The sequence below is a fragment of the Ornithodoros turicata genome, chromosome 1 (genome assembly GCF_037126465.1).
Source record: "Ornithodoros turicata isolate Travis chromosome 1, ASM3712646v1, whole genome shotgun sequence".
Taxonomy (NCBI): Eukaryota; Metazoa; Arthropoda; class Arachnida; order Ixodida; family Argasidae; genus Ornithodoros; species Ornithodoros turicata.
In genome coordinates this window covers 34,898,548-34,922,663 of record NC_088201.1, presented here as the reverse complement: position 1 = coordinate 34,922,663, position 24,116 = coordinate 34,898,548, and the positions used below count along the sequence as shown (strand labels likewise).

The 24,116-nt window shown below is 45.4% G+C and overlaps 3 protein-coding genes across 5 annotated transcripts; 1 reads left to right on the top strand and 2 right to left on the bottom strand.

Annotated features, from left to right (window-relative positions):
- Window positions 1–310: 310 nt before the first annotated feature.
- LOC135398205 (uncharacterized) lies at window positions 311–7,343 on the bottom strand. The gene is made up of 4 exons (XM_064629635.1): window positions 7,165–7,343; window positions 2,432–2,503; window positions 1,889–2,331; window positions 311–1,813 (listed from the first exon to the last, which is right to left on the bottom strand). The coding sequence occupies exons 2-4, from the start codon at window positions 2,481–2,483 to the stop codon at window positions 1,595–1,597; spliced, it is 714 nt and encodes a 237-aa protein (XP_064485705.1). The 5' UTR covers window positions 2,484–2,503; window positions 7,165–7,343; the 3' UTR covers window positions 311–1,594.
- A 4,815-nt stretch (window positions 7,344–12,158) lies between these two features.
- On the top strand, window positions 12,159–14,064 carry LOC135377973 (ATP synthase subunit alpha, mitochondrial-like). The gene has a single exon (XM_064610759.1). The coding sequence runs from the start codon at window positions 12,278–12,280 to the stop codon at window positions 13,937–13,939; it is 1,662 nt and encodes a 553-aa protein (XP_064466829.1). The 5' UTR covers window positions 12,159–12,277; the 3' UTR covers window positions 13,940–14,064.
- A 1,572-nt stretch (window positions 14,065–15,636) lies between these two features.
- Window positions 15,637–23,705, bottom strand: LOC135377974 (uncharacterized). Of its 3 annotated transcripts, none has more exons than XM_064610762.1 (4): window positions 23,679–23,705; window positions 19,453–19,687; window positions 17,880–18,026; window positions 15,637–16,095 (listed from the first exon to the last, which is right to left on the bottom strand). In XM_064610762.1, the coding sequence occupies exons 2-4, from the start codon at window positions 19,624–19,626 to the stop codon at window positions 15,847–15,849; spliced, it is 570 nt and encodes a 189-aa protein (XP_064466832.1). In that variant the 5' UTR covers window positions 19,627–19,687; window positions 23,679–23,705; the 3' UTR covers window positions 15,637–15,846. The 3 variants fall into 3 exon arrangements, with proteins under 3 accessions (XP_064466832.1, XP_064466830.1, XP_064466831.1); XM_064610760.1 differs by lacking the exon at window positions 23,679–23,705 and adding an exon at window positions 22,141–22,217; XM_064610761.1 differs by lacking the exon at window positions 23,679–23,705 and adding an exon at window positions 21,240–21,444.
- Window positions 23,706–24,116: the final 411 nt, after the last annotated feature.

Genomic DNA, 24,116 nt, shown 5'->3' with positions numbered 1-24,116 from the left:
CGGAGCACAGCAGCCACAGTTGTATATGCAACAGTTCTGAAGGTGAGCTCCGTAAGTGTTTGCCAGCGACCCGCATGCGCTTTGTAGTGCGATGTCGGTACCTCCGATCGTCGACCCATATTCTAGACCGCGAGACTAATGTGTTTCGCTATTGATGCAAACTATAGCGCGTGTAGCTTCCAACGAGGAAATCAGATTGGTAGCCCATAGGCTGAACGTTCATCTGCTCGAAACTTTTGTGTGTGCGTGTGTTTCCTCGTTATTTAGTATCCCGGTACTCTACATCTTGCACATGATAGATGGAAGGTGCTAACAATTCATTGAACTTTTTATTGCGACACACTCAGCTTTGGCACGTTCAAAATACGAGTCACACAACCAGGATGTATGCTACACAAAAGACGTTCATTGAATGCATTCGACGCCCTGTCCGGACTGGAAATCCGGAAAGCCGTCGTTAATACCCAACCTGCATGCATTTACTTCTAATTTGAGGCGCACGGCACCAAGAGTGTAACCAGGACTCTCTCAACCAACTCATTGCACCTGGTTGTCTAGTGAGCCTGGCTAGTTGTCGCCAGGATTACTGGACCAATGCGCTGAAAGCGTATAGTGCAACAATATCGCGACATTTTCAATGTGAGAAAAAATCGCTATACAATTTAGCCCACTCCATTCAGAAGTTTTTCCAACCACAAAAAAAATCGAAGTCCGTTGCTTGATTGCGAGACACCACGTGGGCAACAAAGTATTACTGAATGCATATACTTTACTTTGTTCTTAGATATCTATATATGCGAGCCGTTAAGCCGTATAGCATATTTGCATGATTCGTGAGCAACTTCAATACATCTAGACTCCGTCGTCGGCGCTTAACGGTAAGTCATCGTGCCCATTTCGTTTAACCATAAGTGGTCTTTGAAAGTTGCACACCGCGAAGCAGCGTCATGATGTCCCAATGGGGCAGAAATGTGAAACGATAGGTGGTTTGGCCGAGCGTTGGAGCCACTTTTCCAAATGACAACCTTATTTCCCCTCTCCTTTCCCACTCTTCTTCCTCTTCTTCTTTGCTCTGACATGTGAATCACCTTTGGTTGAAGGGATACTTATGGCGATCAGATATGGTCCACGAAAGTCTGTACAGTTCCCCTTGAAGTCGGCCCTAGTCGGCCCAGGACACATACTAACCCCACCCCGCTGTCCCCCACTCCTTCCTGCTGTCCTCTCTCCGTCTGCCCACGTATGTACGCCGCTCATAGCCACAGTTGCTTCGCGGCGCTAACATGGAATTAAAAAAATGATCTGGTCCGTACTGGTGTAAGACGAGATGTGCGTGAAGTATAACCTGATAGTAACGTGGACTGGAATAACACTTCATACAAAACGCATTATTCGGAGATGATTTCTGTGCTTTGTTTTGTCGTCAGCATGCAGACGGACCGAGAACCTGTTGACAATTACAATGACTGCTGTTGTTGACGATGACTGTTGACAATGACCTGAGACAATGTTGACCTGCTGCGTTTCTGGATGCGTGGTGGAATGCTTGATTGCTGTTGCTAGTTTCGCCAATATCTTAAGCCTGCTCGTTTTCTCAACGCCGTCTTTTGCGAAATTCGTTTAAAGCGTTGAAGTGCTCGCCAAGACCCTTCATGCCTTCGTTGATTGCTATAGCTCCGTCTGTTTCGATGAGATTTATGATTTTGCCTTTGTTGGCATTCACGGCCCAGTTCAACAAGTAACGCAACGCCCAGTTGAAGACGACAGACGCTCCAGTTGCCTTTGTGATCTGTATGTCGCTCAAGCGGACTACCTGCAAACATCAGTTTCAAAGCTGTTGCTAACGCTTCAAACGTGTCACTTTGGCGAAAGGAAGAAAAGCACCTACTTTCAATCGCTGAAGAGTTGACGTGCTATTTTGACCAATATTTATATCCATTAGGATAGCGAAGTCTGCCACTCTTGCATTTAGATGACCACTGAATGGGATGTAGATGAACGTCCTCGCCCATGCGGACTCGACGGCGAGATCTCGAGCACCCAGATGTACAACAATGTCGAAGGATGTGTTGGAGAAACGAAAAGTGCAGTTGTCGCTCCTGTAGACTGACTCCAACCCATGAAGTTTGACGTCGAGCAGTCGAAAGCCGCTATGCTCTAAGGTTCCGATCTCTACGGGCGTTATCTTCTCACGAACCTTGGGGTTAGTCTTCACCTGGTCCAAGATTTGGTCGACGAAGTCGTTGGCATCTGTTATGTCTTCGTCATATTCGTCAGTTGCTGGTGTGGTTGACATTACATCGGAAATTGGTGACGTGCTGTCCCCGACGGCTACATAATCGGATACAAGGCCATTGAGCATGTTACCAACAGCACGTAATACAATGGTTCGGAATGTATAGATGTGATTATAACAAAGAATACGTCTTACCTTGACGCAAAATCCCCGCAATAATGCAGAAAGAAAGAAGCACGGAAGTCATGCTGTCCAAGTGTCGTGGTTCTGCGATAAAAGAGACGAACGTGTAGTGGGAGTCAGAGTGGTGAATAGGGGGATACTTTCTACATAGAAGTAACACTTTACATTTCACTACATTTTACTATATTTCATTTGGTATGATATTGCACTGCAGTATGGTCATTAAGAGAAAAAAAAAACTACGGTGTATCAATAGAACAAATGATCTCAGTGAGACGTGCTCGGTTTGCAATATTGATTACATCAATATTACTATAATAAATCAAACCAAGAACTCGCTGCAACCAATTTTTAGTTTATTGATGTAGAATAGAACATCTTCAGTCTACGAATTTTACATTTTACTGATTTTACTGATTTTCAAATTAGCAAGTGTTGTCATACTCTCCCCCTATCATGCCTTAAAATGTTAATTCTCCGTATTTTTTTTTTACTTTTTTGCTCTATGAGATGTGGCCCATACCGCCGCAAAAGAGCGGCACTAATTATTTAGAAGCAGTTAATCTTGACCTTGATCTCGACTGTTTTCAAATAAGCTAGTTTCCGCGAGTCAGTCGAGTATAGTACACGAATGTATTTTTATCCAATGCATATTTTTCGCATAATTGACTGGATTATTGGCAAAGAGTTTACACTTTGATCTCTCAAAAGTTCCCGCCTCCCCTGGACAAAATCTAGCGTGCGTCTCTTGGCATTTTTTTTCTTTTTTTTTTTTTTTTTTTTTTCGCGGTATTGCCATCCGGCGTCATGAAAAGCTCCAGGGCTGCCACTCGCGCACCTCAAAGTGTTGTACATACTCGCCTTTTTCGCAGAAGTACACGAAGGATCGTAAAATTGCTTCTGCACGAGTAGCCGTCGCCACTGACAATAATTATGTTGATACAGGCTTAAGATGTGGACGTTCCCTAGCCATATAAGCCCGCCTGAGACAATGCATTGAAAATTAAAGCAGCGTCGTGTAAGTACCCTATCCACCAGGTGTTCCGCCAAAAACGATCATTGTCTCAGTGCTCGCATTCTCAGCAGCAATACTCAACACGTCGTCTGCTACGTACCTGAACGTCACCTCTCGATGACACACGTCCGCTGGACGATTTGCGTGTGGACACTGTGCTCTCTACAAGAAAATGTGTTCAACACCAACGCCGGATACCGAAAGAATGTCACTCGCTGCTCTGTGGACATCCCGTTCCTTTTCAATTCCCGACGAACAAATTGAACGTGGATGCAGGTTTGGTCACGCTCGTTTGACCAAGCATACAATGCCAAGCTCCAAACAGACGCTACAGAACCAATTAGCCATTTCGGAGCTGTTGCCGGTGTTACATCGCTAACAGTTACAGGCGAAAGTATCCTTGAAATTCGCATGGCCTTGTGTCTTTCCTGCGCTTTGCAAAATATTAAAATATTTTGTTTCCCTGACGGGGCGGAAATAATTAACTGTAGAGTTTTGTCCCCTGAATGGGGTGTCCTGGCATACAAAACTTCAAGCGCAGGCGCACTTCTCCGCACAGGGTGATGATGACAATTGACCGTGGCTATTCAAACTCTTCACTGTTTAAATAACCTGTCAACAGGCATATCTTGAACACCTATGGAGAGTCATCTCGCCTTAGAAGACTTCTTTTGACCCGCTGTGTAAGCGTTACTGTGAAGCATCCGGTATGGCATGGTCTGGGGATGCGTGCCAGCCGCTGGTGTTGGTCGTCTTCATATTGTGAAGGGACGATGAATAAGAATGAATAGACAAAAAAAAACTCGAAATGGTAATGCTTCCAGAATTTCGGAAAAAAAGAAATCACACCTAATAATTACCTGAAGAACGGTATGTAACACTTTTGGGTAAGCTCGATAGAAACTGTCTCCTATTGTCGTCTACATAACTGAAAAACCAGTTGCGCCAGTGTAAACGCAATACAAATCTCAACCTGCAACGAACTTCTACGTCTGAAACCGAACCCGAACGGAACAAGTTGTAGCCTTGAGGGGTGCTGCTTTCGTTTGAAGTAATTGTAGTAGTGTTCGAGCTAAGAAAAGCATATCGTCTATTGCAGAAGCCCGTTTATTACGATCTTTGGTATAACGATAACTCCGATATTTCGATCAAATTGCAAGTTCCCGCCAGCTCACCCTTTGAGGTACATGTAAACAAAACATAGATATAACGACCGCCGTGAAAGCGTTTGCTCATGGGGTAACTTCGCCAATCATCCTGACGGTTACAGAGCGGTACAGGGAGCATCCCAATGAAGGCTACTGAGGGAGGCTCGCATGTTTTCTGTGGTGGGTAGTTCACTTGGACTACCCCAATTCCAGAGAAAGAGGGACTGCACACCCGTCCCACTGTTGTGCCACCATCATCTCTCCGCTCCCTCCTCCACCCTTCCGTCTTCTCCCTCCCGTGGGTGCACTGAGCCGCCATCCCCGATCCCGAGCAGGCTGACCGCACCTTTCCACCAACGTCACCCCCCCCCCCCCTTCCATGGACGATTCGAGTTCTAATGAACAATGTTGTTCCCATTGTGGGAATGATGATGACTACGACAATGGATTACGAGCAATGGATGAAGTCGTCAATATCAAAAGGTGCAGAGCCCCACGCGGTGCTGGCGCTTATGTGGTCCTTGGAAAAGCTACCGGCACAAAGCTGTGTCAGTTTAGAGCTAGATCAAATTGTTTTGCGCTCTCAGCAAACGTGCATGTTCAGCGGCGTTCAACTTGTACCGTACTGCGTTGATGTGATCCCGACCGGCGATTTCGCGGAAGATCGAATATAACGACTGGGTTTCGCGTTCCCGTCAATATCGTTATAAACGGGCTCGACTGTATTTGTTGTTAGTTTGTTCCCTTAAAAGTAACGCGTTTAAAGCGGTATGTAACATCAATAGATGTTATGTGCCATATCAATAAGTACTGTTTCCAGTGCTTTTGGCGCTATTTTCCATGACGGCGAAACGCGTCCTTGTCCTTGCCTAGCGATGCAGGAGGCGTACTGACTCACCGCTTGGCGGTAAATGTCCTGTTACGTAATTGAGTGAGATGCGTTACGATGGGGAAAAGTGCATCTAGTGCAGTGCAGGTGGGGTGGGGAGGATGTTACAGAAAAGGGAAAGTATACGAGATGAAACCAATTAAACCGCCGCAGGTGTTTGTGTCCGTTGTTAGAGAAGGTGATGTTATCTTGCGTGACGTTCCTAAGTATTTTTCCTTCTTGGTCTTGCTTTTCAGTCAAGCTTTCTGCCAGGTTATTGCACTGTAAAAACGTGTTGGCGTTCTTACGTGGGACGCGGCAATTGTCTCGTATATCCACGTGGTGAAACAAGTCCTATATAGTTGAAGATGTTTATCCTTCGTCAGCACTACAGAACAGTTAGTTTGATTTGTCAATAGTTGCATATTTAATATGCTAATTTTAACAATTGGGACAATTGGCAAGTGAAATGATCCGAATGGATAGAAAAAACTTGGTTCCGGCCTGAGTTTTATCGAGCGTGGCAGTTTCGAATTAACAACCGTCATCGGTGTATCAAACCAAACTGCTCATTTTAGCATTGCTGTGTTGTCTAACAACAGAAGAAAAATCCCGCTACTTGACAACGCCGAGGCTGGCAGTAATTGACCTGTAATGTCGTCACTGATACAAAGAAATGGTGGTGCAACTGTACGTACAGCTTGGGACAAAAGTTTACGGAACACCGGGGTGTCGCATTTCTCCATTGGAGCAACACCCTAGCAGCAAACTGCAGCGGACCCACATATTGAGAGATGAATAAAATAGCCGGTCACCCGTTTCTTATTCGATCTCTTTGTGACATATAGCAGGGGGCAGCTCCGATGAAGGAATACGTGTTCCGTAAACTTTTGTCCAAAGCTGTACTATTTTTCTGCTGAAGAGTTGTTCTTCTTAAGTAATTGTTTACATTACAAGTAATGCGTTACCTGCTAAATTCGAGAGCAATGTAATTAATCGCAAAATTAAGTAATTTGCCCAGCTCTATGGTTACAGGAACCAGTAAACCCAAAGATTGAGAAACGCAGCTGTATTTATAAACACTGGCGCCTTTGTCGCTTCAGTTGTTGGTTTTATTGCTTTTGTTGCTGTAGGGCATGGTACCTTATATTGTTCGGTCTACAGTGGCTGCCTGGGCTTGTAGTCCTGGGCCTCCACTTCTCCATCCCTGCTAAGGGTACATGCATGGAGAGCGCGGTACTTGTCGTACTATACAGATTCCAAACACCAACCGTCGACATTATCGATAAGACAAGACGAAGCTTTTATCGGGTACTGCTTCTGTACTTCTTAACGGACAACGCAGGGGCGTTCGTGAAATTTCGGACGTTACAGTTCTCCACAGTCCTGTAGGGAGTACATGCCAAAACAATTGGGACAAAGAAAACACGACAGCATTGCCACTTGTGCATGAGTCCAGAGTAGCATTACAACTAAAGATTCTCGAACTTTCACGAACTTTTCTCTAGAACTTGAGTCCTGGGAGTGTTTCGTCACAAATAACGCGCCAGTCATACTAAGAGGAGAGGACAAGAAATACGTTTTATCTCCCAGTATAAAAATATCATCTTTTTGAAATATGGAAACATTGCCTTGACATTTGAGAAGAAGGAAGGTGACATTCGTGTTTCTCCTCCTCTCCACAGTGTCCTAAAAAGAATAGAAAGGGCAATACCTGAGAGTATTTGCAGCAATTCCGAAACTTCACGGCGGTATGCCTGTGAGAAACACACCGTCCTCGCACAGGCAAAATGAAACTGGTTCACTTTCGCTGGTCGCTATAAGAAGGACTTGGCGGACTGCTGCCCTTGAGTTCCTACATAACGCTTGTGTAAAAAGAAAACAGAAAATGGAGCTGTGTGGTGGAGGGAACCGGTTTCCGTATCCTTCTCTCTTCCTGCAATCCTTTCATTTGGCGTAAAACAAAGACAGAAGATTGGCATAGGCAAATACTCAAGGCTGTCCTGCGTGTGACACTTCCCCACCGGAAGAGAACGCTCGGTTAGTTCAACGATGAGTCATGTTTGAGTTAAGCAACCTCAGGAACGCCCCACTCCTGGCTAAGGTGTATAACAATTACCGTGTTGATTTATCGTGGCCTCCAGTCGTTTCTAAACGACACGCAAGATACTGAGGATCGTGACTCAGCAAAAGATTCCGCGCAGTGTGCTGAAATCGGGGTATGGAGGTAGCCAAACAGCACAGTGTACCGAAAGGGTGACTGCGTATAGGGGTGAACTGGGGTAGATCATAGTTGTTTTCTTCATGAATAGATCTGCGAAATGAAGCGCCGCACTGATAAAGCACCTGCCAACCACCCCTATGTGCTTGAACTTTCAGTACGCTGCGCTGCTTTACTAGTGTCGATACATGGCACGCAGTCGTCGAAAAAGCCGTACAGCAGCATACAGAACCTGCACGTCTTCATTACTGGCGAAGTGTGCTAACCGATTGCGCCACACTGACATAGCTTACCGATGACTTGCCATAAGGGACCTCATTCAACGAGGAGGACACTCGTCCGTAAGCTGTGCAAGTGTGGCGTAATCGGTTGGCGCATTTAATCGGTAAACAAGAGGTGTGTGTTCGATCCCGCCGCTGTCTCGCTTTTTCGTGTTCAACTATATTTGATGTTCTTAGGCAGCTTGCGGCTTCTGTTGTGTTTGTCAGTTCGTGTTTCAGCTACAGAATAGTCACCTCTGCTCGTTGGTGTAGGTGTTTCTTTTCGGAAATCTAAAGACCAATTGGGGGATGCCCACAGTGATGCTGCATAGCTCTCTGTAACGTAATTGTGTCTGGCACACACATCGATACAAGACCTTGTGTCAGGGATGTCGAAAGGGTGGAAGAAGGGGATGTGTATGTTTTCCACTCCCAAAGCTGAGGGAATCGGCCCTACCTTTGTAGTGATCATGGCCTGCTATCCGACCTACATCCTGACCTCCGGGAGACCACCATGCCACCCTCGGATCAGCCGCAGTTTATGATAGGTAGTCTTGACGCTCCAAACTACGCGTCAGGTACGTATCTCGCGAATTAGACTCCAGACATGAGAGTTACACCCCAAAGATCTTCCGGCGCGATAGGCAACCACATAACCTTCCTGTGCAGCAAATATTGTACCTATACTAATCCTATGCATATGGGTGGGCATTTCATCTAAACGGCGTTCTTTACCCATCCGAGTTTCAGTTTCCCCCGAACTTTCGAGTGTTCTTGTAAGTTTTGGGTCAGTGTGTTTCCCAATGTCGTGGTCATAGAAGTTGTGGCACATTGGATGCGTTTAATTAAGGCTATAAGCGAAGTTCTGGCTTTCGTGAAGAAGAGTAAAACGCAGGCAAACTGGCGATGTATGTGGAAGGAATACCCTGACACACGTCTTCTTTGTCCCCGCGTGTACTCCTTCCACAAGTTTTCTTGCTTCTTTGTATAAGCCAGCGGAGAAGTTTGTCTCACATGTGTTGGCGCTATCACTCTGCAGCGAGAAGCAACAACCATATAGGAGAGCGGACCTCCTGGACTGGTACGCATGGCTTCGAAGAGCGAGACAGGGTCCACTTATGGAGGTCTAGACGTCTTGCATTTCTTCTGAGTGTGAATAGTATTTCAGTTGCTTTCGTCGCACCTCATTTGGCTTAATGCGAAAGGTCCAATAATAATAATGGAACAAACTCCTTCCAATATTTTTATGCTCGGCACTAGCCAAGCTACGCACACTGTTCTGTTCTGTAGACGGAGCACCAGCATCGCCCGTTCTTCCGTTACGTCGAGTTAACGGCATCCATGCATGAAGCACAACTCTGTCTGAGGAAACTTTGATTCCCGTCCAAAATATGGCAATAAGGCTGTAGTGGCCGGTGTATAGTTGTCATGCATTGCTGGTTATACTTCGTACGGGAACTTTTTCTCTTCCTCTAAATACCGCGTGAGGCATGCAGACGAAAGAAAGAAAAATGAATAAGATTGCAAATATGAAACTTGATCCGTACACACTGATCCTGGCGGAAAGTGCAAGCTCGATCCTTATTTTATTCTTCTTCTTCTGTACGTTATACCCGGAAGGAACTGTGACTCTCAGCTGTTTACAACCGGAAAGAAGAAAGTAGTGGGACAGAGCTATTGAACTGGAAGGAATTATTTGCGCTTAGTTTTACTAACTGCTCAGCCCTTCTTGGGTTTGAGAGTGTAAAGTCAGAGCTTCTCAAAATAATTTCATTTATCTACCATTACTCGTCGCCTTCTTCTGGCTGTCGTCTCACGTCTGGGAGGTGACCCGGGTTCGAATCATGGCCATGCTGTGTTTTTCCTCGGTTTTCCTCCGAGACTATAATGAAAATGTATAGGCAAAATTCCTCATGAAGTCGACTCAAGCCGAATAAAGCCCCCCCCCCCCCCCCCGAGCAACATGACGCCAGTGATTTACCCAGACCAACACCCCTTCCAACACCCCCTCAAATTCTTTGGGACACCCCTCCCCCCTAACGTTTCTTCCCTGTAACTTCGTTAGTGACTCGGGAACTTAACTGGTAACGAGTTCCTTTTGTCGTTTGATCAAAACATGTCTGTGTCTTCGCTCTCTCCCTCACTGATAGCGCGACAGAGAGAGGGTCTCGAGAGGACAACGATCTCGTTCACTGATCTCTATGTATAATGGCTGGATCGCGCATAGGAGAGGGGCTCGTGTGAGAGAGGTGCGCCAATCGGCCGCCATGTTGGAGGGCCCACTGGCGCCGGCTGCTCCCATTGGAAACAATGGGAAGCGATTTGATTTGGAGTATTTATTGCGCTTTAAACGCTCCTCATTGCTGATTAGCACGCATCTTTTTTAGGAATCAGTGTGCTGATGTATTCCAAACGTGCTTCAGCCGTTTTCCTCTAGTTTTTAATGGTAATTGCCTTCTTTTTCTTCTCCGCTGCATGTATTCCGAATAGGGGGTCGTAACTGTCGTGCACAGGGCGCGTACGCATGAAGATGAATTTGGTGAATGTCAACCTATAAAGTTAATTATTTTTACTCAGAAAGGTTTCACACTGTCTGTTATTGTAAGGTACCTCCGTTTCTATATTTTTTGTTTGTTTTCGTTTGTTGTTCGGTTTTCGTGTGGGGTTCCGCGGTTCTCGTTCGTTATTATGTGATTTGGTATGGTACGGTTCTCGTTTGACTTTTTCCATTCCATGTTCTACGAGTGTCTGTGCGTGTGTGTGTGTGTGTGCTACAATAAGACCTCGATCCTTATTCTGAACGGGCTCGTTATTTTATTCACCACATCGCCACCAGCAATGAGGTGGAGTATAGAACCTGGCGATGAAACTCCCTATTCCTCATCTTAAAATAACGTTATTGTCACAAATGCTTTGTAGTTGTTCAGCTGTCAGCGTATTTCATTACAGAAATTCGAAGTGCTGTGCACGAAGAGCATGGACATGCATGACTTATCACACACGCTGTAGGAGCGACTGCACATACGAGATTAACACAGCAGTTTATTTGCTTCCACCGTACCTCACAGATTAAAAGAACAGTGGAACAAATTGGCATATTGGCGTACGTTCTGCATCCGGTTCTTCGGCACAGCTGAGTGACTGTGAGGTGAACCTGCGAGCACAAGCGCATTGTTTATAGATAATACATGGTCTTGAGATCTGTAGGAGCAGTCACACATACTTTCTTAGTACGCAATGGCACCAGCGAAGTGCAAACAAGTCCGAGTTGTCAGATGCACGCGATACGAATAAACAGATTTTTCTTCAAAATAAAGAGCTTACCTGCGAAAAATTATCCCTCTTTCTCTGTCCGCGTGAAGTGTACTCAAAGCTGCAACAAACTGGCATGACATGCCCTTTAATTTAAAAGAAATTTAAAAAAATACGGGCAGCACCGCTTGAACTAAATGCAGACGACAGGATGCGATGGGCCCACCAATATGGCGGCCGGTGACCACGCTGAGGAGCACCCAATGCGCGATCCAGCCTATACTATAGAGATCAGTGACCTCGTCATAGCAAAATTTCAAAATCAGCCGCCTAAGATTTTTCAGTTATTTGTTCGGTGGCACAGTTAATCAGCTACTTCGTCTTTACAGGTGTTGCAGAATTCAAAATATAAAAAAACAAGGCGGTCGAAAGCATCTAGTTAATATACAAAAAATAAAAATAAAAACTAGACGTTGTATAGTAGACTGCACTTCTTTAGGTGCAGAAGTGCAGCAAAGTCTAGTTTTTCGTATATTAAATAGATGCTCTAAACAGTCTTTTCTTTTCCTTTTTTCTTTTTTTCTTCATAATCGCTTTCGTCGGCAACTTGAGATTGCTCTTCATACGTTTTGTGTTGTAGGATTGTTAGATTATCTTTTCTTCATAGGGACATTCGCACCGAAATATAAAAGTTGTTCTTCGATTGGTTTTCTTTTCCTGCTTTTCCTAATGTCGGCCGTATGAGCCACAAGTCCTGTTGCACAGTTCGCATCTAATGCCGCATGCAAAACATTTCCTGCACTGCCTCCGTGAAGATTAGGGGGATCAGATTATCAATAACCGTTTGGCTTGTGCACTTTCGGAACAAATGTTAAAGCGTTCACTTTCATGTCAAGCACGTTGCATATGTGGTATAGGCGGCGCGCGCGGTTTTTTCTGTGCCTGTACCGCGCGCCCGCGTCGGAGATCCGATGTGTGGTCTGGCAACCGTCGCGGCGGGAAGGTCACGTCCTCTTGCTGCTTTAGGGAAGGTGAACTGAGGACAAATATTCGCCGTTCTGCTAGCGTGTCGAGAGGTGCTAACCTGAGCGATCATGGCGTTTGTATCAAGACGAATTGCAACCTGCTTGGCCAAGCAGTTTCCGAAAACTGTAACGAAGCTTGTTCCGAAGCACGAAGCGGCGAGCCTGATCGCACTCCGAAAGCTCACTACATCGCCATGTTCCCAAGCGGGCGCCGGCTCCGCCGAGGTGTCCTCCATTCTTGAAGAACGTATTCTGGGGCAGGCTACTACTGCAAATTTGGAAGAAACAGGCCGCGTACTAAGCATCGGCGATGGTATTGCACGTGTATACGGTCTCAAGAACATCCAAGCCGAAGAAATGGTGGAATTCTCCAGTGGCCTCAAAGGTATGGCCCTTAACTTGGAACCTGATAACGTTGGTATTGTCGTATTTGGTAACGACAAGCTGATCAAGGAGGGAGATATTGTAAAACGTACTGGAGCTATCGTAGACGTTCCCGTGGGACCTGAAATGCTCGGCCGCGTGGTCGACGCTTTGGGTATTCCCATTGATGGAAAAGGACCAGTTGCATGCAAAAACCGTGCCCGTGTGGGCGTCAAGGCCCCAGGTATCATACCTCGTATATCTGTGAAGGAGCCTATGCTCACTGGTATGAAAGCTGTAGACAGCTTGGTACCCATTGGCCGTGGACAGCGAGAACTCATTATTGGAGACAGGCAGACTGGAAAAACCGCTATTGCCATTGATACGATCATTAATCAGAAGAGATTTAATGACGGAACGGACGAGAAAAAGAAGCTGTATTGTATCTATGTTGCTATTGGACAGAAGAGAAGTACAGTTGCCCAAATTCTCAAGAGGCTCGCAGCAGCCGATGCCATGAAGTACACGATCATTGTAAGTGCTACCGCGTCCGACGCCGCCCCGCTGCAATACCTCGCGCCATACTCTGGCTGTGCCATGGGTGAATATTTCCGGGACAACGGTATGCACGCACTCATCATCTACGACGATTTGTCGAAACAGGCCGTTGCCTACCGTCAAATGTCGCTGCTGCTGCGTCGTCCCCCTGGCCGTGAAGCTTACCCTGGCGATGTCTTCTACCTCCACTCCCGTCTTCTGGAGCGAGCAGCCAAAATGAACGACAATTTCGGTGGCGGCTCTCTAACAGCGTTGCCAGTCATTGAAACCCAAGCTGGAGATGTGTCCGCCTACATTCCGACCAATGTCATCTCCATCACTGATGGCCAAATCTTTTTGGAAACTGAACTCTTCTACAAGGGCATCCGGCCAGCCATTAACGTCGGTCTCTCTGTAAGCCGCGTAGGCTCAGCTGCCCAGACAAAGGCAATGAAGCAGGTTGCAGGTACCATGAAGTTGGAGCTGGCACAGTACCGAGAAGTAGCTGCCTTTGCACAATTCGGATCAGACTTGGATGCAGCTACACAGCAGCTACTCAGCAGAGGCGTCCGTCTTACAGAGCTGCTAAAGCAAGGTCAGTACGTACCCATGGCAATTGAGGACCAGGTTGCAGTCATCTACACCGGTGTTCGTGGCTACCTAGACAAGCTTGACCCAACCCAGATCAACGAGTTTGAGAAAGAATTCCTGCAACACATTCGTTCAGCACACAGGGACCTCCTTACCACTATTGCTCAGGAAGGCCAAATCAGTGAGGCAACTGATGCCAAGCTGAAGAAGATGGTCACTGATTTTCTCGCAAATTACTAGGCCTGATTTCTACTGACTGCCATTTCTTTTCCTCCTGTGCTATTTGCTCTAGTCTGTAAATAGAAGGGCCTGAGTTTGCAAGCAACTATGTAATTCTGCTTCTTCATTAAACTGAGCAGAATGGATTGCCTTGTGCAAGTTGTAACTCGTTATTTTGTTCTGTCCACCTAACTCCCATCATGCATTTATCATGATGAGAGGGAAGGTCGTATGTGTAGCTTTAGGTGTCGTCATCTTGTGCTTTTGATTCGTTTTTAATATGGTATTGAATAGCGCAACCATTACCTTCTACACAGGTCCAGCATAAGTGGTACGTTGGCCAAGGCAACCACCTTAGACCCCACACTCAAGTGCCAGGCTTGCACGAAGTTGCAACATAACCAGGGGCGGATTTAGGTGTGGGGGGGGGGGGGGGGGGGATGTCCTGACCCCCCTCAATTTCAGTCGTTAAAGAGTATCAGTTGACCTTGGTAGTATAATAGCATGGTTTCGAAGGCAGGACCCCCCCCAGAAAAATCCTGGATCCGCCCCTCAACATGACAACTGTTGAGTGTCCGCCGGGTGCCCTATGCATGCAGATGCTTCCAGTGCATGCAGAGTGTTAAACATTATGTTATGCATGACTGTTAAATTAAGCTAGATGTAGAAAAATATATTTTGCTACAAATTTCAAAATTTGGGTACTGCAAAACAAAGTGTGATTCAGTCTGCAAATTCAGAATAGGTTTATTTAGATGCCTAAAGCATTGCAGAAAATTATCATGGCCCCCTTAATATTGTTGGTGGGGAGGAACCAGGGTGAGCACTTGTCTGAAACCCTGCCATGCCATTCTGCTTCTGCTCTACATTACTTTCGGCAAGAATGTTGTGGTAAAATAGCTAAAAGCATACTGCATGCTTACATGGTGGTGCTCTTAATCCTTGCGCCTCATGATCTTACTGAGGTGGAGCTGAGATGCAAAGATGTCATTACTGTTAGAAAATAGCAATACCATGTGGATTTCAGAAAAATTGCTCCAAGCAGGTCGATGGTGCAAGACCTGTTTCTGGATTGGGGTAGGGGTTTGTATCTACCCCTCATGATGCACTTGTCCGTTTATGGACACTTTTTCCAAGATTTCCTATGAGCATGTTCATGAGACATGTATAAGCATGCAATGAAGACAAGAACGGACTACACAGAAACAGAATGTCTCAGTATAACCACATGCTTCGCCTAGACCCATCATCACATGCTCATGGTGTACCTTTTCTGCAAGTAGGTGACAGATACTTATATTTTGGAATGGCATTATCAGTGGGAAGACCATTACGACTTCTGAAGTTCTACCAAACATGTTCTTTTTTCCCTTTGCTGCGTAGGGCACGTATAAGTCTGTTTTGCAGTTCACTGTTCTGCAGAATTTCACTGTTTACTTGTGAAATTGATTATTAGGAGCTTGCATTGAATCGCTTGAAAATAATATTCCTATCCTAACAGTTGGATTGAGACCTTGTTTTTACCGTGTCAAACCTATCGTATATGCATAACTGAAGCGTAATAAATTTTTCGTAGTGGGAGGTATAACTTTGAAGGTACCCCTGACAATATGTCGAGACCTCGAATTGAAATATGCTTAATTGTTTATGCATGTATTAGCGTCGTTAGCACAGGTCTGCCATTACAGTTCATGAGAACTGATCTAGTTTCAAGCAAAGCCTGTCAACATTTTTTATTAGCTGTCATTGGCATTTTTCTTCCCTTTAGGTTAAAAGCGAGAATACATTTGTACAGTAATTTGGCAGTGCCTTTAAAGAGCTAACGCATGCAGTAAGATTGTTGTAGCCATGATGCAACATGCGGCGTTTCCAGTAAATTTTCCTATAGTGTTAAGACTTCCATGTTTTATGTAAAGGGGATAACATCTTCATCCTTTCTGATGAGCTTGCTTTAGATCACGTGATTTTTGTTTTCTGCATAGGTACTGTACATCCAACAATGGCAATACATTCATCATGTGCTTGGCAAAAGCGGTCCATAAAGCTTCTCTGATGGTCTGAAAAAGTAGATTCTGATTTTTGTTGATGAAGTCATCAATTAGGTCCAGCAGAAACCAGTTCAAAAGTAATGTCATCCCTTTGGCAGAAATGAGTTCCAATCCCTCCAGCTTCAGTACCTGTAGTCCACAGATAATAGTTCTTCGTTACATTATGGTTTTCACCGCACATTTTAAACGAGATGGTACTGTGTAATATGATAACCGCCAGGGGAAAGTTATGTCATTGATACGAGGTGTTAGTATAAGGACCATAATGCGGAAGCTCCAGTTACATCCAAATGTTTCTAAGACAGCATTTTTGAGCAAGGATGGCTAATTTGCTTCAGTAGAGAGGGCACGGGCTCTAGCTAGCCGGGGGGGGGGGGGGGGGGGGGGAGCACAAACTCCCCGCCTGCATCTCATATCTCAACACAGCGCACCCCATGAGGATCATACAAGTCCAAGAGTTCAGTTTAAGGTTGACCTAGACTTTTCATTGTACGAAAGAACTGGCAGGAGTACAATGCTCATAGTACGGGTTTTTCTCTTTTTTACTCCACTTTCAGATATCAACGTACTGTCCCACCTCTACGGCTGTACCCTAGCCGTGGAAAGGGAATGGGGTACGTTGGTTCTGCAGCCACCGTAAAACCATAGATCGAGAAGTTACCCGTCAAAAAGAACTCGTTACGAGTTAAGTTACCGTGTGAAAAATGTAACCAAGTTAATAACAAAGTTCTTCAGCCTGAAATGTAACTCGCAGTTACGGAGTTACTTAAAAAAAAAAGAAGAACGAGTTACTTCCAAGTTACTTCAGACACAAAATAGCACTACACAGGTGCAGCGCGCGTGAGCAGTTGAGTTCGACCTTGAGTTGCCTGCGGAGGAGTGCAACACGCTTAGATCGTTTTCATTTATGTCCAACAATTCGAACGCTTTGCATCTTACTCCCTGTGGGCGCACAATGGTTCAGCTTCATTTCAATGGCAGCGGTTCTTACTTCTTGAATAGAATACAGTCATTGATTTAATATGACGTTTTATGGCACAAAATGCCATGAAAGAACCGGAGAGAAAGCAAGAAAATATGTGGACGTGCGTGAAAAGCGAATTAAAAGTAACTTGGAACTTAGCTTAAGTTACTTTGGCAAAGTTACCTGAAAAAGAAACGATTTCCTCCGAAAGCTAACACGGCGCAAAAGTAACGAGTTAAGTTACCAAAAAAGGTACTTAGTTACAGTAATGAGTTACCTCGAACTCTGCGTAAAACACACTGCTGTCGGTATGACGAATGGTATTTTCAAACATATCGATGTCCTGTGCACGTTGGGCACGCCTTTCGCACCCAACTTGCGCATACGTTTCTGTGCAGCAGGGGCTCACGTATGGTTGTCTCCATACTGCCTGAAATAAGTGAAACTATGCTGCACCGATTGTAACACATCCCTTTGACACCATTTTACAACTATACACAATTTCAGTCGGGGCTTCGTTTTCTCCTTCACGAGAAATTTAATAATAGGGCACTTCGCCACCCTGAACGACATCTCTGCAGATGTCACACTTCCCATAATGCACAGCGCATGAATCGCGTTGACAGCTGCAGGCGTGAGTGAGCAGCAACGTTCGTGAGACGTCCATGGGTGTAAGCTGTACAAGCTTCGTCGCAGTCAGAACATACGATGCAATATACGTCAAAATAGAGAACATGCAGAGCTACAACAAAGAGTCCAGGTCAACGTTGAACTATATTCGCATATTACAGTGTGTGAATGTTGCGGAACGGGCACGACACAATCAGCAACAGCCAAAAACAGTAAACGCGAAGCATGCTAACTCTGAGGTCTTGCTATGCCACTGATGATTGTGTAGTACTACCTTTTGTAAGTAGGAATACCCTCTTGAGGACGACTTTGTACTTACGTCAAGAGCTTTGAGTTTAGGATGGTTCCCACCAATAGCAATCTGAGCGTCTATACGGAGATTTCTCAAACGACCAGAAAACTTTCCTTGAACAAGAGCAGGCTTCCGCAGCTTCATGTATTTTCCCGTGAACTTGGCATTTTTGACCTGCACAAATTACCTGTTTCTTCAAATATACCTAGGGTTCGGAATTATACGCAATCAAACAGAAAAAGGCAGGTATCTAGGCAGTAAAATTTTGTCACACGGAAAACTGGAACACGGATTAGGGATTTCTCTACACTCCCCCCTCCTCAGGGGGGGGGGGGGGGGCGTGTACATCCTCCATGCATTTTTGCAACCCCCCCCCCCCACCTTGAAAGCTCGGCACCCCCCCAGCGGTGAATTTCTGGGGAAATCAGTGTTTTTATGACACGGAGTTTAAACAATAGCAATGATTAGAGAATTAGGATGTATTACAAATTACAAAGCATTGTAAAAGATATGTCCTTTCCGTGAAGCAGTGGACGCCTGTATCAACCAATAGCAACCCCGCTGCCTTACATGGAGCTGTCAGCCATGTTTTCGCCTGTCATGTGTTATTCCAATAACGATATCATTTTCAAAGGAGCAGAACAGTTCGCAAACAAGCAGAACAAAAGCAGGCCAAAGCGAGATAGCAGAACAGAAGACAATCCTCGTTGAAATCCATTCTGTCTTTTAAAAATCAAGAAAAGAGCGCGTGCCGTCAACTATCCATCGGTGAATTTCGGTATGCAAATGAGCCGAAACGAGAAAGAAAAAAAAAAAAAATGAAAAACGTGCCTTAGGGGCGCATTACCCTCGCCGACGGAAGCTTATCTGGGCCGGAAAGCGGTTGATCTGGCCAGCTGAGCGGCACCAACTCCAATCACCTCCATCGCTCCAAATCACGTGGCCCTCTGATGTGAAATGAGCGCTCTACTCCATGCGTTCCCGGTCGCCGCGGTTTCGGTTTCGGCTCATTTGCATATCAAAATTCGGGGATGGATATTTTACCGCACGTGCGTGCTTTAGGATTTTTTAAAACGTGGAATGGCGTTCAACGAGGATAGTCTCTCAATCTGCTATATCGCTTTTGCCCGAAATCCCCTAATTGAAGAGTTAATTAATGAATTTTAGGTAATTAGTCATCTTGTAGTTGCATACTCTCTTCGCCTGGCCGTAGAACTCAACTGCAAAAACGACATCTATACTCCTCTCATAGCTTTATAAAAATTCTGTAAAGGCTAAAAAAAAGCGCTCTGTATATGTTATTGCAGATGAGTTCGCTTGAAACTTTCGTTTCTTCAGTTTTGACGCCGTTCATCGTAGTGTGAGAGCGCGTATTGTTTCTGCTATCAAATCCCAAGAGGATTCCGTTAGCAAAATAAGTCCTGGTGTGGATATAGAAGAACGAAATCGGCAGTTTTAGTAGACTGTTTGTAACGTCAACGTGAAGGTATTGTTTCTGCCGGAACCAATGGTAGTGTGTGTGACTCAGAATCTTATTCGTTGATTGGGTGCGGTGGGTACTTCCAATGCCACGTCATAAACGGTTTACGGAAAATCTCACCTGAAGCGGAACGCTAAGTAGCATGTGTCGCTCCGTGAAGACAACGCGAACAGGTGCATCTGGGTGCAGTTTGAACTTGTCGAGACCCTTCAACCGAGCGGAGCTCACTTGAGCACTGGAGCATTCCAGGGAAGGCAGGACGATGCAGCCAAGAGCACCGGACGCGTTGCCCATCAGTCTCTTGACGAGTTTCCCGGCAATGATTTCGGTGACACCGCTCTTGTTCACGGTATGACTACAAAGGATATTCTTGTGCTTGAGTAATTGTATGCTTAGGTGGCGATTCAACCGGTAATAAGTGCAATTCGTCGTCGGTACTACATTGGTGAGATAAAATGTTTATAGTTTCTTACTTTTCCCGTTCTCAGGAGAAATTCTGTCTCTGCTCGCCACCCTTTTGTTGCACCATAGACAACAACAAGCATAGTAACCGTTAAGAAGTCGACGGAACGCAATTACCCGAAACTGGCGGTGGTTGCAGGAGATGTCTCGACATCACACGACTTCGCAGACGTACTATATTCGTAAAAATAGCGCAGGACAATAAAGACCTAAGCTACAACGATGTGTCAAAGTAGGTGTAGTTCAAAAAAACAATGGCCGATATTCTGAGATGTCACATTCACCTTGCCCATAACGCTAGAGTACCAGAGTAATTTCAGTGCCATATAATATATGATACGTTAGAAGTTACATAAGAAGTTGAGCTACAGTTCCTCCTAGCCGTGCAAGGGTGGCCTGTACAACATCTTCGACGATTGATCTGTGGGTGTCTGCTTCATGAGTTTAGACTGGGTCGTAATGCGGCACACAAACGTATTGCAGTATGCTCGAGGCATGGGGACATCTGGACGTACTGTTCCTCGGCGGTTTCTCAAATTCCCGAGACAAGAGTCTACAAGATGAGTGCCGACGACGACTATCTGTCCTCCTTATGGCCACAGTCTTTGTGGATGCACACCCTCGCATCACTGTCGGAAAACGCGCGAAAGAGAACGATGTATCCATGTTAACTTGTGAATAAATTGTGCGAGTGCGCCAGAAGTTTTGTGACAAACAGCCATCCTCCGTGAAACCCGGAAGTCAAAAGTGACAGAACAGAGGCTTCACGAACTGCGGTACGCACCACCCTACTGCATCCTGCATGCTCCCCGGATCTGCCACCCCACTACCATTTCATGCATCTGAAAAACAGCTTAAAGGGCAAGATCTTCAGCAATAGAAAGGATATGTTAGAAGAAAAATGTATACCGGTATTTTCGAGGAAGCCATGGTTTCTTTCAGACTCTTACTGAATTAGTTATCAACTGACTGGTTTCTAATCTGCTGAATAAATTAGAATGAAGCATGGCTGTGTACTGTATTGTAATTCTATTTCACTTTTAACCCTCTCATTCGGCCATTATTCTCCGAACTACCTGGTAAAATAAGTACTGCTTGAAATTACTAACACTTGGCGTCAAGAAATTTTACCCCAAAATTGAGAAAAGTGTAGGTATAGTGGTACTGGAACTCCCCTGCATCTACGGAGTATCAATGAAAAGCTAATGAGTGTAAAGGAGAAGGAAGTTGTAAAGATCGTGTGCCGGAATGCTGAGATTGCACACCCAGTCACCACGATTCCTTCCACAATTTTGTTGGCCATCAAGAAACCTGCTTTGGATTTGGCTGTAGAGCTGAATTTATTTGTACTCTGCCCGAGACAATGCATCCGACGGCTTAGCTATTTACCGTTCTTTTCTGTTTACAGCATGTTTATAGTCGTTATTCACTGTTAAGCGATTTACCTGCTTTCTAAGCTATCCATGCGGGATTAATATTCCGAGCCTTTCTGTCTCAGAAGTCCTGTTCTGGCGGCAGGGGCTAATAATAACTGTCATTATCTCTTGACCTTCTTCCTCTTCTGCCTCACACTTTCTGGCCTTGATTCGATCTCGAAGCTTTCCATGGACATTCTTGAATCTTCGTCGTTTTCACCCGAAGTTGCATCGGCAATCTTATCATTTCTTGTCATGATTGCATTGCATTGCATTCATAATCTTTGTAAAATCCTGCCAAAATAATAGCCTCGCTGTAACGAGTACATCACGCGTGGAATTTAAGCGGTCATTTAAAGACAATGATCGTGATACTTACCATGCATTTTAACCTTCCCTTGTGAATCCCTTAACGCGGCCTGACAAACTGAATAAATCACCCGCTTGTTGGTGCTAGCCCCAACGTCATGCTAAAGCATGGGAGGTGGTGGGCTGGATAGGTCAGTAGCGTAGCCAGAAAAAATATTTCGGGAGGGGTTCGATGGGAACTTCACATGGGGGAGGAGGATTTCGCCCTCGTTTCCCTCTCCCAAATGCACTACCAAAGGTACGGTTTCGGGAGGGGTTTGAACCCCCCTGGCTACACCACTGGTATAGATGGTAGCACCACAGGCTGTGCTGTCTCAGGCAGCTCAGGTTTCCATTGAGTTCCCAGTAGTGGCGGAGACGAGGGGACCCCCCCCCCCCCCCCAGAAATCGTTCCTTTAGGAATGAATTTGGAAGAGGGAGAGCGAGGGTGAAACTCACTCTCCCACGTAAAGTTCCCGTCCAACCCCTTCCGAAATATTTTTCTGGCTACGCTACTGGTTCCTAGGACCCAGCAGCCTTTCCGGAAAATTCCTCCTGAAGTCAGCCCTGGGCGCATACTCACCCCGTGTCCATTTGGGAATGAGACAGGGTACAGCAAGGTACAGAATGAGTCCAGCGACCATGATTCTGAGCCATTGCTGTTGTGCAGTATGAATGCGGTTCAAGTAACTAGCCGAAGCCATTCATCAATTTCCCCGAAACGATCCTAAAAACAAAAACAAAAATCATTATAAAATGTCTATCAGGTGGATCTTTCCGCCTTCGTAATAACCGCCATAGGTAAGTGCCGTGGGTATCTTCCATCCCCTACCTCTAGATGGCAACGGAAGCGCGTCCACGGGGTGAAGCCGGCTTCAAGGAGTGTGCCGAGAACACGCTCTCGCGAGTGGTACGCTCCACGATATTCATTATCCAAAATTCAAATCGCTCATCAGTAATTCAAGCTGCAGTGACGTCGCAAAGTGAGGGCACCTGGTGAAGCATTTTTCTGCGCTGTGGCACCGCGGCGAAGTATTGTGCCGTACCTCAGCAACGGCCGAGGATGAGCATTCATTTCAATTTGTGCCTCCTTTATTTTTACAGGGATGAATAGATAACTACACCCTAGCAACCGTATTTATACTGTGTGGACTAGTAGGTTCATCATGTAGGGGTGACACTCTCGGCGCCTTTCAAATGCTAGTGACGCGGGTGCCCATCTGCGCGTGAAGGTTATCTTAGTTATAACTGCGTACCATTCGTTTCCTCTAACCTGTTGCATCGTCCGTGGTATTTCCCCCTCTACTTTTTTAAGAAAAAAGAAAATGAAAAGAGGTGCTGTGCTCGCTCTCCTCGTTTGCAAAACTAGAAATCGACATTTCTTTCATTGTTTCCTCTATTTATTTATGTTTTTTTTTTCGCTCTTAGTTCGTTATTTGATGGTAAACTTCAGTGGGACGCATGGCCCTTCGTCAAACATATCTGCCGTATCGTCTATACGGACACTGAGTTGTCTAACATACTCTCATCTAGAGTATCACTTTGTTGAAGCTTTCAACTGAGAATCGATATAACGTCACCAAATTCTGAATGGCAAAAGGTATACAAGCACAATGCGTCGATCGTTATATCCTCATTTAAAACAAATTTCCCCTCAATGTTATTCAACGTAAGAACGGCTGCGGATATCTTTCCTCTCGGCGTTTATAAATCTCGCGACAGCAACAATTATAGAGACTATATTTTGTCATCTTGTTAAGTCTATATCCTTGTGATTATTTTTATTTCTCGCCAATTTATTGCGAATTCCTTAAATAATGTGCATCCCTGTAGCGTAGTTTGCCTTATGCGTAGCAGTAGAGACGCTCTATGGTGACTGTGAAATCCCCCCAGGCTGCTGCTTTTTGAAGATTACCCATCGTCTAATCCTTGCATGTTTGTATTGTACTCCGTTAAAATACTGCGACCGGTTCAGGACAAGAATAGCAAAAACTGAAACGGTCATACGCGACTCTAAACAAAAAAATCTAAAATCATCCCTCTTTATTTTCGCGCCTGACCGATATTTTACTTATCCTGATTCTACCATCGACATTATTTGTGCGTTCCGAGAATACGTACGGCGTTATGTTTCCCAGTCACAAGATCTCACAGTGCACTGTAAAGACTGCGAAGTGTAGCTTCGAGAAGATATTTTGTGAGCGCACCCCTCACCCCCACCCACAATGTAAAGGTAGTCTGCACTTCAACCCAACTCCCCTTCAACGCACATCCCATTCTCTCTCTCATACACACACGTGATTTGTATTTTTTTACATCATTCTTTGCGAAAGTTCTCCACTCCTGTCTCTGTCATTTTTTTAATGCCGTTGGGAGTCCACCCACCCAGATAAAACGACGCAGTCGGTGCTGGGGTTGCGCAAGACTGTACTGCTAAAGAAAGAAAGAAAGGAAGAACAAAATCCCCGAGAAAAAAAGACGCTATATACGCACGCCCATTCCCTCCCACCCTGCGGAAAAAGAAGCGTCACGTGGTTGCCCCGCAAAGAGGACGAATCG